Consider the following 15,257-nt stretch of genomic DNA (forward strand, 5'->3'; position numbering starts at 1 on the left):
ATGAGAAGCTGCTCTGCTCCATATCTCTATCCCAACCTTTCTATACCTTGCTTGGGGTGACAGGTAGGTGGCCCAGCTTCTCCCATGCTGAGCAGAAGTGACCTGCGTTTCTCTAATGACCTGTGCTTCATGTCTCTTTCTTTGTTGAGAGAAGGGTTTGGATAGGGTAGGATTATAGTTTTGATTAAAGAGACCCTTTCTTCCAATTCCATTGCGCCAAGAGAGAAGAGATTTTTCTTACTCCCTGAGATTTTCTTTCTCTTTCTGTTCACAATAAATTGGAATTTATGGGCAGAATAAGGGCCAACAGAGGTGGTAAGAAAGTCAAGGGGAGGGGCTGAAGGAACAATGCCAACGGCTGGGATTCTCTACCCCCAGATTTGCTAACAAGCATTGAATTATTTGCTCCAAGGATATATAACACAAGCTACTTGAAGATCATTGACAATTAACTCTAAAGAGTATTTTTGTCTGGAGTCGGAATCGTGGAAGTCATTGTCTCAACCTTGTCCGCATCTCTTTTCTTCTCAGGGCAACAGGCTTCGGCTTCTTGAATGCGCTGTGCAAAGCAGCAGCCGTCCTGGGCAACTTGATATTCGGCTCCCTGGTTGGCATCACCAAAGCAATCCCCATCCTGCTGGCTTCCACTGTGCTCGTGTGTGGAGGACTCGTGGGGCTGCGCCTGCCTGACACACGAACCCAGGTTCTGATGTAACGGGGGAAAAAAAGCCATCCTTCCTGTGTCTCCTCTTGCTGCCATGGGTCAGTTCTCCTGACTGACCCACGGCTTCAGAGTTTTCCTATATAGAAAGATGATCCACTATCAGACCACAAACTCTCGCTGTGACTTAAAATTTCAGATGCATATCATCTTGCCCCCTGAATGTGATATTACACAAGTTTTATTTTCATGCATTGTTCTCTTTTCTAACTGTGATGCCACTGCCTCCCCCCAGTCAGTGGAAGCATGTCTAAAATGCCCTAGTCAACCAGGCTTCCCTGGGCTTCTGTTCACTGAAGGTTTAGAAGCTAAGAGGACTGGGCTGGTGTAAGAAAGAGATCCTGCTCCTAATTCCACATTAACAGGAAATATAAGTTGGCATATTATTGCATTTGTGCTGAGGAGAGGGATTCTCTCTCTCTCTTTTTTTTCAAACAGAGTGATATTTCCTGTTTACTTAGAAAAGGACACCCAGCAATTCTTGCTGTTGCAGCAGAGCCTTTCAAAGAAAACCATGTGGTACCAAACAGGGCTGGGTGGGGCTCTTTCGTGAAAGACAATTAAGGTGACTTTGCTGACAAATAAAAAAAATAAATAAAGGCTCTGCAATTAGCAGTAAAAGTTTGAATGAGCTGCACAAAAGCAATATTTCTGTCAGAAAGCCCAGTTAAACTTCTGAAGAATATGAGGAAAAAGAACCGTAACAGTGTCTGTGATTGTGGCATGTGGTTCAGAGTGTCTGAAAATCATAGATCAGAGAGAGCTTCTGCCTCCACTTACCACCCCCAGCCCCGCAGCTGCCCTTGATCTTGCCAGATAGCAGATTCAGGGAAAGAAAGCTGCTTCTTAAAAACTGTGTTTGCCTACCCGATTCTGCCATTCATCTGAACTGTCTCACATCTAGAGATTGCCAGGGAATATCTCAGTTGTTGTAAATTGCAAATTAGGAAGAGATTTACACCTATAAGCCATTTGGAAAAGCAACACGGTACCTCTTTCTGGTACCTCTCTCCTGTGGGACCGTCCCATCCCGGCCCCCACCCTGCCCGCCCCCCCAGTTGACATTCAGCTTCCCAGCTGGCGTCACCAAAGCAGGACCTGTCCCTCCAGCTTCCCCAGAAGCAGTGGTCAGTGCACCCCGGGCTCCGCCTCTCTGTGAGATCACAGCCCGCCTGCATCCTGGGGGGCGTCTCACACACCGGGCAGCGTCTCCTGGTGGCTGCTTGGCTGCTCATTTTACCTCTGGAATCTGCCTGGGCTTGGAAGAAAGAGGTCAGCAGGCTGTTCCCACGGGCCAGCTGTCAGCTAGGCGACCTTCCCGCCTCTCGGGCTCCCCCTCCCCCAAGCCCGTCCTTTACACATCTTCTTTGAAACCTGAAGCCTCCTTGTAGACTTGCAGCCAATGACCAGCAGCCAGGAATAAATCCCATATTTAAACAATATTCCTTTTCTAACTATCGCTGTCTTGTTAGAGGGTTATCCTTGTGACTTATTCTAGGCATTTCCAGCAGGGCCACAGCCCTGGAGCCTCCAGGAAGGGAAAGCTTTTGTTTCCACCACTCATTACATTCAGAGATGGCCTCACTCCCCGGAGGCCTCCTCTGCCTCCCCCCTCCCCTTCCTAATGATCCCTCCTAGAGCTCAGACTACATGAAAAGCTTCTTTCATTAACTTAAGCCATTAATCGACTCTCCTCGAAGTGATCCAGGTCTGCAGAGGGGCAGCCTGGTGTTGGGAGGGGGTGGCAGGAAGAGGGCGGGTTCCCTGGGGTGTGTGCTCAGGGCCAGAACATCAGGAAAACTCAAACCCAAAACTGCAAAGGTGGCAGGAAGCAGGAAAATCGATACTGGCTAGACAAGATATATTTGAAAGATACCAGCAAAGCAGGGAAAGAAACAGAACTTCCTCTCATTTCTGCCTCCTGTCATATTATCGTAGAACAAAGACAGAAGTCAACCCAAGAAAGTGGCCTGTATGTTATTCTCCCAGATGTACTCATTTCCCCTCCTATCTATACTTTGATTTGTCTTCTTAAAAACATTTGGGGACCTGAGCAGGTCTTTTGGTTGAATGTAGCATGTGCAGAAATAACTGTAAAAGTAAGATTTGGGCCAGGTGCAATGCCTATAATCCTAGCACTGTGAAAGGCCGAGGCGGGGGGATCACTTGAGCTCAGGAGCCTGAACAAGAGCGAGACCCCGTCTCTACTAAAAGTAGAAAAAATTAGCCGGGCATAGTAGTGCATGCCTGTAGTCCCAGCTACTTGGGAGGCTGAGGCAGGAGGATGGCTTGAGCCCAGGAGTTTGAGGCTGCAGTGAGATATGATCACATCATTTCATTCTACTTGGGGGCGACAAAGTGATACTGTCTAAAAAAAAAAAAAAAAGTAAGATTTGTCTCTCCCTCAATCCATTCAGAAGAAAGATAGAAATGTGCATGGATGTCACTGTCTCTATTCTTCTGTGATTGATAGTTAACTTTACTTACTGGACTATCTTTACCTTTTAAATGTTTCTGATGTCTGGTATGAGTTCTACATGCATAAAATATCCCCCAAGCTGCAGAGTGCAGTTATTCAGAATTTTAACACTGGGCTGACTCAGCCCAGGATAAACCAGCAGAACCCCCATTCATGAGACTGACACCATGTGTCCCCTTTAGAAGGACCATTCTTGGCCTTCTTGTCACCTAATGCAACCCTCCCTGGTGGCCCAAGAAGGATCTATTCTAATCTCCTGGACAGTGTGTGGTCACAAACCTTCTTGGTCACCACCTTTTGTGCACGTTTCTCTGTCTCCCTCACATTGTACATCACTTTGATTTTCTGAGACAGAGCGCACTTAAGTTGTTTCCAATGTGTATGGTGTGGCCTGTCTGGCTTGTTCTGGATTTAGCTGGAGAGTAAGATACAGCCGGTAAATTAAACAGAAACTCCCAGTTGTATCAGTGCAGCAGGCCACCGGCCCCTGAATATGCAACTAACATCTCATTTCATCTACAGTAGAAGGAAAATGAAAGTCTGTACAAATATGAAAGCCTAGGAAAAGGTCCCACTTGCTCCTATAAATCTAACTCTTTTTCTAAGTAAAATTTCCCCATGACCATTTGGAATCAGTGCAGAATGCTCCCAAGTCTTGTTACCACTGAATCTTCTTGGTAAGAAAAGAAAAAGAGAACACAGCTGCTCCAAATTATAAATTCTGTCTGTATCACATTGCGGCCCAGGTATTGGGTCTTAGGGCACCCAACTCACATTCAGTCCTGCTGCCTGAATCATCTCAAACTCACAGTACGGACCTGAGAGACAAGGTAGATGAGTCCTGGCCCAAGCTTCACCACTAAGTGGCAGTGAGACCCAAGTCTGGCCTCTTGGGGAGAACAGAAGTCACCGAACGTCTCTGGTTCTCAGTTTCACAGTGTACAGAGCAAAGGATTGGGACTGCTTTGCTGAGATTCTAGAGTATTGTCATGAAAATTGCTTCATCTTATCCTTTGCTTTCTTGTGATGCTAAACCCATCTTTATAAGCACTGAAATAGGTTTAGTGTATAAAATGGAAAATTAGGAAATAGGCAAGCATAACAAGTGCTCAGGAAGTTGCTTGGGAAGCCCCCCTGGAACAGGCCAGAAAGCGCAGTTCCCATGTTGATTGTGCTGCCAGCTTCTCAGGGTCTGAACGTTATCGCTACCCAATGCCCGTTTGACAGTCATCACCGGGGCAGGAAAGGGGCCCGCCCTGCCAGATGGAAGACTCTCTGATCACAATGCTATCTCAAAAGCTGCATCCTACAGCCCTCTTGTTTATTTCACTATTTTCTTGAAACATGGCCTGAAGTAAACCTAGGCTTTCAGAAACAGAGTTTTTCAGTGATTCTTACCTAAGTTGGCAAAGTTATGAATCTCACCAAACCAGAGTTAATGTTTACACCAAACACTGCTTAGCTGTTTTTCAGGATATCTTCAGAGATCCGTGAGGAGGTGGGAAAAGAAATGTAGTGACAGAAGGCAGAGTCCAAAGATACCATTGATAAGGTTTCAGTGAGAAGATTAGGTTATGGTGGAGACTTTCTAAACTCTGGGATCATTTCTAGAGCATTCCATGGGAATATTTTCTAGTCCCTTCTGCCAACCAAAATAGAATATGATATTCTCCAATTTTTTCTGTTTCAGATCAAAATGGCCTTTACCTATTTCTTTAGTAAAAGCACTTTACCTGTTGATGCATTAAAGGCTCTGAAGCCAGGAACGTCTGAATTTGGCCGTTATCTGGTACATTGTTGTTAAGGGGCATGTACAGCTGGTACAACTGTACAACAATGTACAACTGGCACATTGTTGTTAAGGGGCATGTTGGATATATATTAGGTTTTCCTTTAATCCCCATTTTGTGCCAAATTTAGTCCAGTTACCAAACCTACATAAACACCAGTCATGTTGCAACAACAACAACAAACCTACTCCGTAGGGTACTCTGAAGTGGACTGTACGTTTCCTACAGTTTTTGTTTCTGCTGAGCAAAGTGTGTGTTTTGAGTAAAACTTCTCTTGTAATCTGTGTAATATAGACAAAAGGAAATTGTCAGTATCTCCTAGATATATTGTGTATCCCTTCATTGTTTCAAGTATGGAATGACGGTTCTCCTTGTAATTCTTTTGCTCTAAACGTTGACCATTCCCTTTGTCAACAGTCTCTCACCAACCAGTCACAGAGCCATTGCCAGAGCTTCCTTCGGTCTTTCTCACATAGCACCTAGATAACAGTTTAGTAATCCCAGGATTTGAGTTACAGAAAAATTCATGGGCCTACCTGTTGGCTATGTGTATGTCTTCTTTTGAGAAATGTCTCTTCAGGATCTTGTTTAAGGGTAGGAGGGTTGGGTGGGGAAGAGAGTTGGGCAGGGCACTCACTGATCTCTTGTCATGTCCTGTGGTCATCCAATAACTGTTGAGCATCTCCTGCAGGCTAGGTGCTGAGGTGCTGAGTTGCATGCAGGTAATTAACCCTTTGCAGGACTTAACAGCAAGGAAAACAGGGAGAACGAAAGAGAAAACACTCTCCCATTGACCCCCATTACATGTGAGCCTCTCCTTCCGTGCCCCTACCCCCATAAACACTGAGTGTTATTTCTCCAGGTTTAAAACAAATAATAGCCTCCATCAGGCAGTGCAGGAACTATTCAGTAATAATTACCTCTGGCAGGGGGAGAAAGCACCTTGACTGCCTGGACTTTGTTGGAGGAACTACTAACTAGTGCTTGGAAATGAGAAAAGTGGAACCACGCATATGCTATTGCTTTAAATTATCTCAGCAGGAAATTTCACTAAGACATTATTCAAGGACAAGAATCAGCATAGATAGCCCCACCTTTCTGGAAATGTTCATTTTTAAAGTTCTGGTTTTTTCTGGGGTGTTCTTTCCATAGCCCGAAATGAGAGACTGGGGCTGAGGAGTCTGTGGCCGGGCGGGCAGCACTGGAGTTTCTCTACAGACGCAGGGGTCCTCAAACTTTTTAAACAGGGGGGCCAGTTCACTGTCCCTCAGACCATTGGAGGGCTGTTGGAGAGTGTGGGGCACATTCCGCACATGCGCACTGTGGGCCCGGGACAAGTCGGCTGCTAAGCAGGACAGGCAGCCGAAGCAAAAACACCCCGAGAGCTGCATGTGGCCCGTGGGCCATAGTTTGAGGGCACCTACTCCAGAGCCAGGTCAGCCGGCCTGAAGCTGCTGCCACACCCCTGGCCTCCGCCTCCCAGGTATTTTCTTTCTGATTTTAAAGATTTGTGACTGAGTCAAACCATCTCTGCAGACACCCTAGAACAGCTTCCCCCCTCTCTAGCTTCAGCAGATAAGTCACCCTGAAAACAGGTTCTGACAGCCAGTGGTGGGGGCATTTTCAGGTTTCAGTTTAAAACTGGTACATGGTGTTGCAAAGTGTCTCAAAGCTGCAAAGGACTTTGGAGTTCTGGGGCCTCCAGGGAGGCGGAGCAGAGAGAGGGTTGTTGCTGGTGCCCCTCTACCCCCTCTGAGAGCCCATTGCCTTCTCCCCATCTCTCCCTTGCTTCCCTCCTCAGGGCAGTACATACTCTCTTCCTTTCTTCTCCTTTTGTTCTTCTTCCTCTTTTCCTTCTTTTGTCACCTCTTGACTCTAACAGTGTATAGAAGCAAGGCCAAGCCTTGCTTTCATGGGAGACTTGGGACTGAAGAATGTGCTGATCCATGCACAGAGGAGGGAGTAGGTGGAGAACAGGAGTGGGTGTGGGGGAACGTGCACCGTCGGCTTTAACATAGCTCTCTGCACAGGGCTGGATTTCCACCTGCTTCTCAGCGTCTGCACCCTAATAGCATGGGCAGGGCTGGTGTGGAATCGGAGCAGCCCATCTGGGGAAGAAGTCTGAAAAGTTAACATTTGACTCCTGAAAATCAAGGCTGTCTCCAGCCAGGTTCTCAGGATTCATTGACCAGTGGAGGCAGAGGGCACCTCTCCAAGTCTGCAGAGGGTCCTGTTTGGTGGAAGGCTAGGTGCCTTCCATTCAGATTTGAATGCTGAAATTGCAGAGTTCGCCTGCTCTCTGCTCATCCTACCACATTGTCACTCCCCTTAGAGCCAGGAGTGCCCAGGACTAGGAGGAGAAAGCCTTCAGCCCTTCGCTCAGACTCAGACAGGGTTGAACTCAAGCTATTGACCTACACCAGCAGTAGGGACGCAGAGTCCTAAGCAACTTTCAGGTGCCTGGAGGGTGAGCCAGCCTGTCCACAGGGGCTAACATCATCTAACACCGGTGACGAGCGGGCACAGGCTCAAACCAGTTCATCAGAGGCAGTTGTTGGAAGTTTTAGGAATTTTGAGAGTCAGTTGGGAAACATAGCCATTATCAAAAATAGATATAATTGTATCAATTATATTTTAACACAAAGGTAATATATATTCAAAACTCACTTCCTACTTATTTTACTACATTTTATTATTGTCTATGCCCTTGAGGTCACATAAACCTATCATATCCGCACGGCAGAAATACTGTGTCGTGGTGTACTACTGCACACAGCTTCCCTACTCCGGGCTCAGTCACATCACTTCTGTAGCCTGACATCAGCCAGGGTATTCATTTTTACACCTTGGAAATTGACAAACACTACATCATACTCCTCCTACCCACCCACCCCCCAAGACAATTGTTAAACATTTACCAGTACATGGCTATTGAAAGTCCTGGAGAATTCTTGGCCTCTTGCTGCATAGACCCAGGCCACACCTCTGAGTCCCATGGGTTTGTGGATCAGCATTGCTCCTAAATCCCAGGAAGGAAAGACTTAGCAACCTCATGTGGTTTCTTTCAGCATTTGTATTGACTCAGAACAGGACCCAGGGTGCAGAGAAACCAACATTTTCTATGGGTGTCATTCCTTCAGGGAGAATGTGAATTGGCTATTATATGCAATGGAAACAAAAATAAACTAGTTTGAAGTTAGGAATTGTCTCCCCTCTGATGGCCAAGTAGTCATCCAAGAAGGAAAGTCTTTCCCTGCCTTTGACATTCATCAAGCCTGCCTAGGTAGAACTTGACAGATTGGCTTAATTTCATTTCCACTGCTATTGTTACAGATTCATTGTACCAAATCTATGTCCTAAGCCAGTCAGGAGGAAACAGAAATGTTCTTTCTTTGATATGTACTTTCTTAGCATTCAAAATGCAATTATGTATTCTCACTCTGACCCAGGAACATATTGAACAGATCATATGTCCTTCGTTAATATCTAGATACCACAAATAAAGTAAGTCCTAGAAGAGTTTTCTTTTTCAGGTGGACTTCTATTTAGGGCATATGCTAAACCTACAATCCACTCTTTTTCAACAATATCTTGGCAATGGTCCTGTCCTTGGTTTGGATGTTTGGATTGTTTTCTTTTTCCTTTCCTTTTCTTTCTTTTTCTTTTTCTTTTTTTTCCCTGTTTTTAATGCTCTGTAAGATCTCCTGCTATGTATGTTCCAGTTACCCCTATTGTACTGCATATATGTGCTGCATGAGTGAACCCCAATAAATTCTGTTTCAGGTTTCTGGAGTTTTCATCTTAAGTACAGCTGGTGCTGTTGTGAACTCATCTTTCTGGTATGCTCCTCTGTGTCTGATTTCCAATTGCCAAAACATTTGAGCGAGTGTGTTTTCACACATATCCCGAGACAGCCATGCGTATCCTCGTGAAAGGGCATGCTCCGTGTGGGATGGCTCGTGTACAGCATAAATCTGTCAAATGTGGAAGTGTGTATACATTTATATGCCAGATAACTAATATTCATGTAACAGCTGCAAAGATATTTAATGTACATCAGATTAATAAAAGAGCATTTTTTGCTCCATTATATTCAAATAAAGATTGCCGTGTGACTGACTTCCCTTCGATGCATGAACTGACCCTTAAGAAATTAGCACTTTTTTATGTCGTTGGGTATAGAGAAAACCTGTTTCTCTGATTCAGGCTTATTTGAATTGTGTCTTTGGGCTGGTGTCATAAGTATTGATGTAAATTGTTGATTTTACAGGAACACTTTCCAATTGTTAGCCAGGGCCAACGGAAAGAAAATGTTTGTGGAGGAATTTGTGTCAAATCAGATGCTTGTGTTCTTTTGCCCTGGGGCAGGACTAGTACACAGATTTTTATCTAGCCTCTTAACTCCAGTCGATTGGTAGTGACTGCTTGAACAATGGTTTGAGAAGAACAATGAGAAAGGGTGCTGTATTTTGTGGCAGAAATACAAGCTGTAATACCACATATTTGCCATTCCCAAAAGAATACTTGTAACTGTATTTCACAGAAGATCCAAGTATCTTCATAATAAAGGGGGTGGTGCTATCCCAAGGTTGGTTCTGATGTGGCTTTGCAACATCACTGAAGACCCAGGTTCTTTCCATCTTTTAGATCTGCCATACCATCCTCAGCATACTGGTTTTTGTCCCATCCTGGGCATGAGATGGTGGCAGCAATTCTAAGCCTCACATCTTCACACAAAAATCTAATGGCCAGCCGGGCGTGGTTCACGCCTGTAATCCTAGCACTCTGGGAGGCCAAAGTGGGCGGATGTTTGAGACCAGCCTGAGCAAGAGCGAGACCCCATCTCTACCAGAAAAATAGAAAGAAATTAGCTAGACAACTAAAAACTACATATATTTTTTTAAAAAATTAGCTGGGCATGGTGGTGCATGCCTGTAGTCCCAGCTACTCAGGAGGCTGGGCAGGAGATTCACTTGAGCCCAGAAGTTTGAGGTTGCTGTGAGCTAGGCTGATGCCATGGCACAACAGAGTGAGACTGTCTCAAAAAAAAAAAAAAAAAATCTAATGGCCAGGAGAGGGACCATCTCCTCCTTATGATCTTTTTTAAGATCAAGAAGAGCATTCTAGAATCCTCCAGCAGACTCCCCTTATGTCCTTGGCTGGATTTGCACCATTTGCCTACACATAACCCAAATACAACCAATAGGAATATAATTACCACAACTGGCTTAGACTAATCAAGTTTCACCTCTGCCCACAGGGCTTAGAAGGAGCTCAGTCTCCCCTGAAGCATGTGGCTTCTGACTGCTTGAACAAAATTGGGATTTGTGAGCAAGGAGAAAGAAAGGTATCTATTGGCCAGGCAAGCCGTAAGCTCCAGAATCATGCTGGCCATTTATATTTCAATGTAAAATAATTAAAACTCAATTAAATCAAGAATTCACTTCCTCAGTCACACTTAGCCACATTTCAGGTGTTCAGTTGCCACACATGACTAGTGGTTACCATATTGGACAGTGCAGAGATAGAACATTCCATCACCCCCAAAAGTGCCATTGGCTAGCACTGCCTGGAGGTTGTGCACTCATTCACTTCTATAGGTTATTCCTTCTCCTGCAACCTTCTCTCACTTCTTCCAGGTTCTTTCTCCCAGGTAGATCCTCCGTCTCTGCTGGAGCAACTTTGTTCCCCTTTTTCTAATACCCAGCCCATCACCTGATGCAGGTCTTAACCCACCCTTCCAGATGTAGGTCCTATTCTGTATTTAAGAAAACTACTGTCTGCTCATTTTCCTTTCTTTCCTGTTTTATGGTGAAGATCTTGCATAAGGGGAAAAGAAAACTCCACAGGCTAAAACAACTCTAGGAATATCAGGGATGATGGCAAACGTGGGAACTCAGCTTGGGGTGCCAAGGTGCAGAGGAGTTGGGCACGAGTCACTGTGGCTTCTGAGGGAAGCCACAGCTGGCCTGGACCATGGCTGCAAGATCCCAAGTGTGAAATCCTTGGCAATCAGTGGGTTAGAACAAGGCAACATGGTCTTGAAGGTGAATATTTTCCTGCTTATTGATGTCCAATGCAATGACCTTGCTGTCATTATCTATGTTGTTTTCTAGGCATACCATAACAAATGAATCGCAGATTCGTGGCTTAAACAACCAAAATTTCTCTTCTTACAGTTCTGGAGGCCAGAAGTCTGAGATCTAAGTGTCAGGCATTTGGGTTCTCCTGAGGCCTCTCTCCAGAGAGGAGACAATTCAGCCCGTAATATTATTCTAAATGCTACTTATTTTATTGTGTGCATGTTACTGTGTACAGAATTTTATTGTGTGTGTACATTGTGCACAGAATGTGCCTGTGGTCACATGGGAGGGTAGCACAGGCTGTGTGTATGCAGTCACGCTGGTGTGTGCTATTCATTCAGAGGGGGAGAGAGAGAGAGGCCCAGGAATAACTCATGGGCCCTGCATTCACAAGCCAGAGGCAGGTAACTCTGGGGGAGACCCCAGGCAGCCTGGCCAGGCTATTGCTAGACTCATGGCTATTTGCCTCCTTCCTTCTCTCTGCTTATTAGATTTCCAGATGAGACCTTGCTCTCTTTGAACCATAATTTTTTTTTAATCTTGGAGTCAGTGGGTGCATCAGTCCTTTCTCTGCACCAGAGTCTGAGCAAAGCAGCCTCCTCTGTGAGCCTGTCGCTGAGGGAACCTTCCTCCAGGCAGTGAGCCCTGGTGCCTGCAAGGGGAGCCAGGGAGAGCAGCATTCCTGGAGCTTAGTGAGACCGTGTTGCCTGCTACTACTGCAATCTCTCTGTTTAGTGGGGAGAAAAAACACTGCATAGTCTCCTATCATTTGCAGTCTAGACATCAGGTGAAAAAGTGGAAACCACAAAAGGAGACAAATTTTTGAAGGAAAGCCAGGCTCTAGCCCTGCAGCTGCTGGAACTCCCTGAAGCCAAAATGAAGGAGGTTGGATGGTCTGGGATCATGGAGGACACAGTGAGCCCCAGCCCTGGCTCCAATCACACCAGTGGCACCTGCCTTCGGTCGGTCATGTTTCTGCATCCTCTGCTCAAGAGCCACAGGGAGGCTGAACAGCCTCGCCTCGCCCTCATATCTGCATCCTCATTCCTAAGGCAGCACCCAAAATGCCCTTTGCACTGAGATTTCCTTGGAAATGCAGGCTTGGGTAGGCTGCAAGGAAAGCTACCATACATCACAATGGCCGAGTGATGTATAAGTTGTCCCTACCACTCTTGTGGTCTTTGCAAACATGGATATGCCGCACCCCCACTGCAGGCTGCCGGTGCCCCTCTCTTGGGGGCCTTGCTGTGCTACTGCCCCGTCAGCCTCCCTCCTGTACTAGAGGACACCTACGGCACTTTCGGAAGTTCCGGAAACTCAGGCTTCTGCAGGCCTCAGAGCCCCATTTCTCCTTTCACTTTCTGAAGGACTGTTGAACCTTCAAAGGTGGAGCCAGAGTATCACTGTTGCTGAGAGCACGAGTTTGGGCAGGGTCACTTCCAGGTTTGGTGGGGGGCGGGAGGTGTCATCTTTAAGAAAAATTGTACGAAGTCCTGTGGCTCACACCTGTAATCCTAGCACTTGGGGAGGCTGAGGTGGGAGGATTACTTGAGGCCAGGAGTTTGAGACCAGCCTAAGCAAGAGCAAGACCCCATCTCTACTAAAAATATAAAAAAATTAGCCAGGTGTCATGGTGTGTGCCTGTAGTCCCTGCTACTCAGGAGGCTGAGGCAGGAGAATCGCTTGAGCCCAGGAGTTTGAGGTTGCTGTGAGCTAGGTTGATGCCATGACACTCTACTCAGGGCAACAGAGTGAGACTCTATTTCAGAAAAAAGAATAAACCGTCTACCCTAACCCTAACCTGCACCATTTTGCATTCCCATCAGCAATGAGAGTTCCTCTTGCTCCATATCTTTGACAGCACTTGCTTTTGTTGCCCAGTCACTTAACTCAGTACCTAGCTAGCTCTGCCAGTGAAGGCCATACAGCAAAGAGATTTGACTCTCCGTACTAAAACTAAATCTTCAGGTGTGTCCAATTCTAACTATAGGCGGGATAGCAGGAATGGTTAAGAATGTGGATGCTAGAGCCAAATTTTCTGAGTCCATTTCCTGGCTCTGTCACTTCCAGCTGGTTGACCTTGGACAAGCTGCTTAACTGCTCTGTGTCTCACTTGTTTTATCAACAAAAAAGGAGAAGAATAGTAACCACCTCTCAGGATTGTTGTGTTAATGTAAGGCACTCAGAACAGGCACATAGTAGGTGCTCAATAAATTTGAGTGATTATTACCAATGACATGTATATTTTAAGTTATTTAGATTGTCAGAAAATGAATGACAAGAAAAAATCCTTAAAAGTCTTCGCTCTCCACAAGAACACCTAAAAAGAAATGGATTTGTAGCCTTCATTTCAATAGCCACACTTTTAATATCCTCACACACAGTAAAGTAGTATATGAGATATAACAGAACAACAACCCTAGGTATTTAGTTGAAGACTTACTGTAGTAAGTAGAAGTAAGACTGCATTTCCACACCAAGGCAACAGAAACCAACTGCATGTTGATAATGGCATTGCAACCTTCCCACTGGTGTTCAGATGCTGGGTTCCAGTTTTTTGTTTTTTTTTTTGTTTTGTTTTGTTTTTGAGACAGAGTCTCTCTTTGTTGTCCAGGCTAGAGTGAGTGCCGTGGCGTCAGCCTAGCTCACAGCAACCTCAAACTCCTGGGCTCAAGCAATCCTTCTGCCTCAGCCTCCCGAATAGCTGGGACTACAGGCATGCGCCACCATGCCCGGCTAATTTTTTCTATATATATTAGTTGGCCAATTAACTTCTTTCTATTTAGAGTAGAGACGGGGGGTCTCACTCTTGCTCAGGCTGGTTTCGAACTCCTGACCTTGAGCAATCGCCCACCTCGGCCTCCCAGAGTGCTAGGATTACAGGCATGAGCCACCACGCCCGGCCTGGGTTCCAGTTTTATGGAATCTAGGAGACATGTTATCCTCTTCATCCTGAGCTATTCTGTGAGCTGTATGTTGAAAATGATGCAAGAATTAAGCAATCGCAAATCTGCATGTCCTAAGTGACTGCTCTCTCCAGCCCACCCTCCATACATGAGATCTGCCTCTTTAAGGGCCCTATAGCTACCAGAGAAAAAGATATGAGAGACAGAGATTTCCTGCCTGTCCACCTGGCTGCTAGCCCTCATTCCCTAGAAGAAGCAAAAAGGCTAGAAGGGAGAAGGAAGAAGCAGGAATATGGGGAACTCTTCAAGGAGTGGAAGCAATGCAGACTCCCCTCCTTCCCCAGAGCAACCCTTGTCCTGGGACCATAAATAATGCCACTCTCCTATTGAGATTCGAATGAACACAGCCATCAGGTTCTGTGTCTCGTTTTCCGGGTGTGAGATCCTTTGTTCAGGATGGCTTCCAGCAACAACACCCAGATGAGCCACAGAGGTCCAGACACCACAGATTGCTGATTGTTGCAAATGTATTTATCATTCGCTAAACATATATTTACTAAGGAACTAAGATGGACCAGAAGTGGCTCTAAGCACCAAAGGAAATATTAATAATACACACACGGTCCCTTTCCTCAAGGAGCCAACATTGTGATGGGGAAAGACAGACAATAAACAAGTAAATAAAGTAAGAAGACTCTTTAAGAAGGTACGTAGAACAGTGTGCAGAGCACAGAGCAGGGCAATGCATCCTGCATCACTGGGTCGTGCAACTTTAGCCGGGACAGCCAGGCGAGGTCTCTTTAGGGGGTGGCCATTGACCTGAACCACAAGAATATGTCTCAATGTTCAGTGCCAGCTAAAGAGCGTTGTGCTTTGGAACCCTCTGTACGCTAAGTCAAGGAGTGCGAACGGTTTTATAGCTCTTGTTAAATTGACTGGACAGCTCTCAGGAAAGATGGAGCCAATGTCCAGTGAGGGCGATGGTGGGAGTGGACCTCCTTTCTTAGATCTGCTTCTAAGCTTGGCTTTATCAATATAGGGAGATAAAATCATTGCAAACAATTTGAAGGAATTCCTTCTCTTATAAAACAATTCTCAAAGGCTCTCTTCTAATCCCATTTGCAGGAATATCTAACCCTGCTAGTCCACAAACAGACCACTCCATGCACCTGCCCCCGGGGCCTTTGTCTTTGCTTGACTCACTCTGGAATGTTCTCTCCAGGTGACTATGGGGCTTGCTCCCTTCCTCCACTCAGGTCTCTACTCAGGTAAAATTTA

General features: G+C 45.7%; 1 protein-coding gene across 1 annotated transcript in view; it reads left to right on the forward strand.

The window, feature by feature from the left end:
- The window catches only part of SV2C (synaptic vesicle glycoprotein 2C), a 203,030-nt gene extending 193,336 nt beyond the window's left edge, over nt 1-9,694 (forward strand). The window contains exon 13 of the mRNA XM_076008131.1: nt 532-9,694. Coding sequence (XP_075864246.1) covers nt 532-715 — 184 coding nt within the window. The 3' untranslated portion in view covers nt 716-9,694. The remainder of the gene's footprint in view (nt 1-531) is intronic.
- Nucleotides 9,695-15,257: the final 5,563 nt, after the last annotated feature.

Source organism: Microcebus murinus, chromosome 11 (genome assembly GCF_040939455.1).
Source record: "Microcebus murinus isolate Inina chromosome 11, M.murinus_Inina_mat1.0, whole genome shotgun sequence".
In the NCBI taxonomy this organism is placed as follows: Eukaryota; Metazoa; Chordata; class Mammalia; order Primates; family Cheirogaleidae; genus Microcebus; species Microcebus murinus.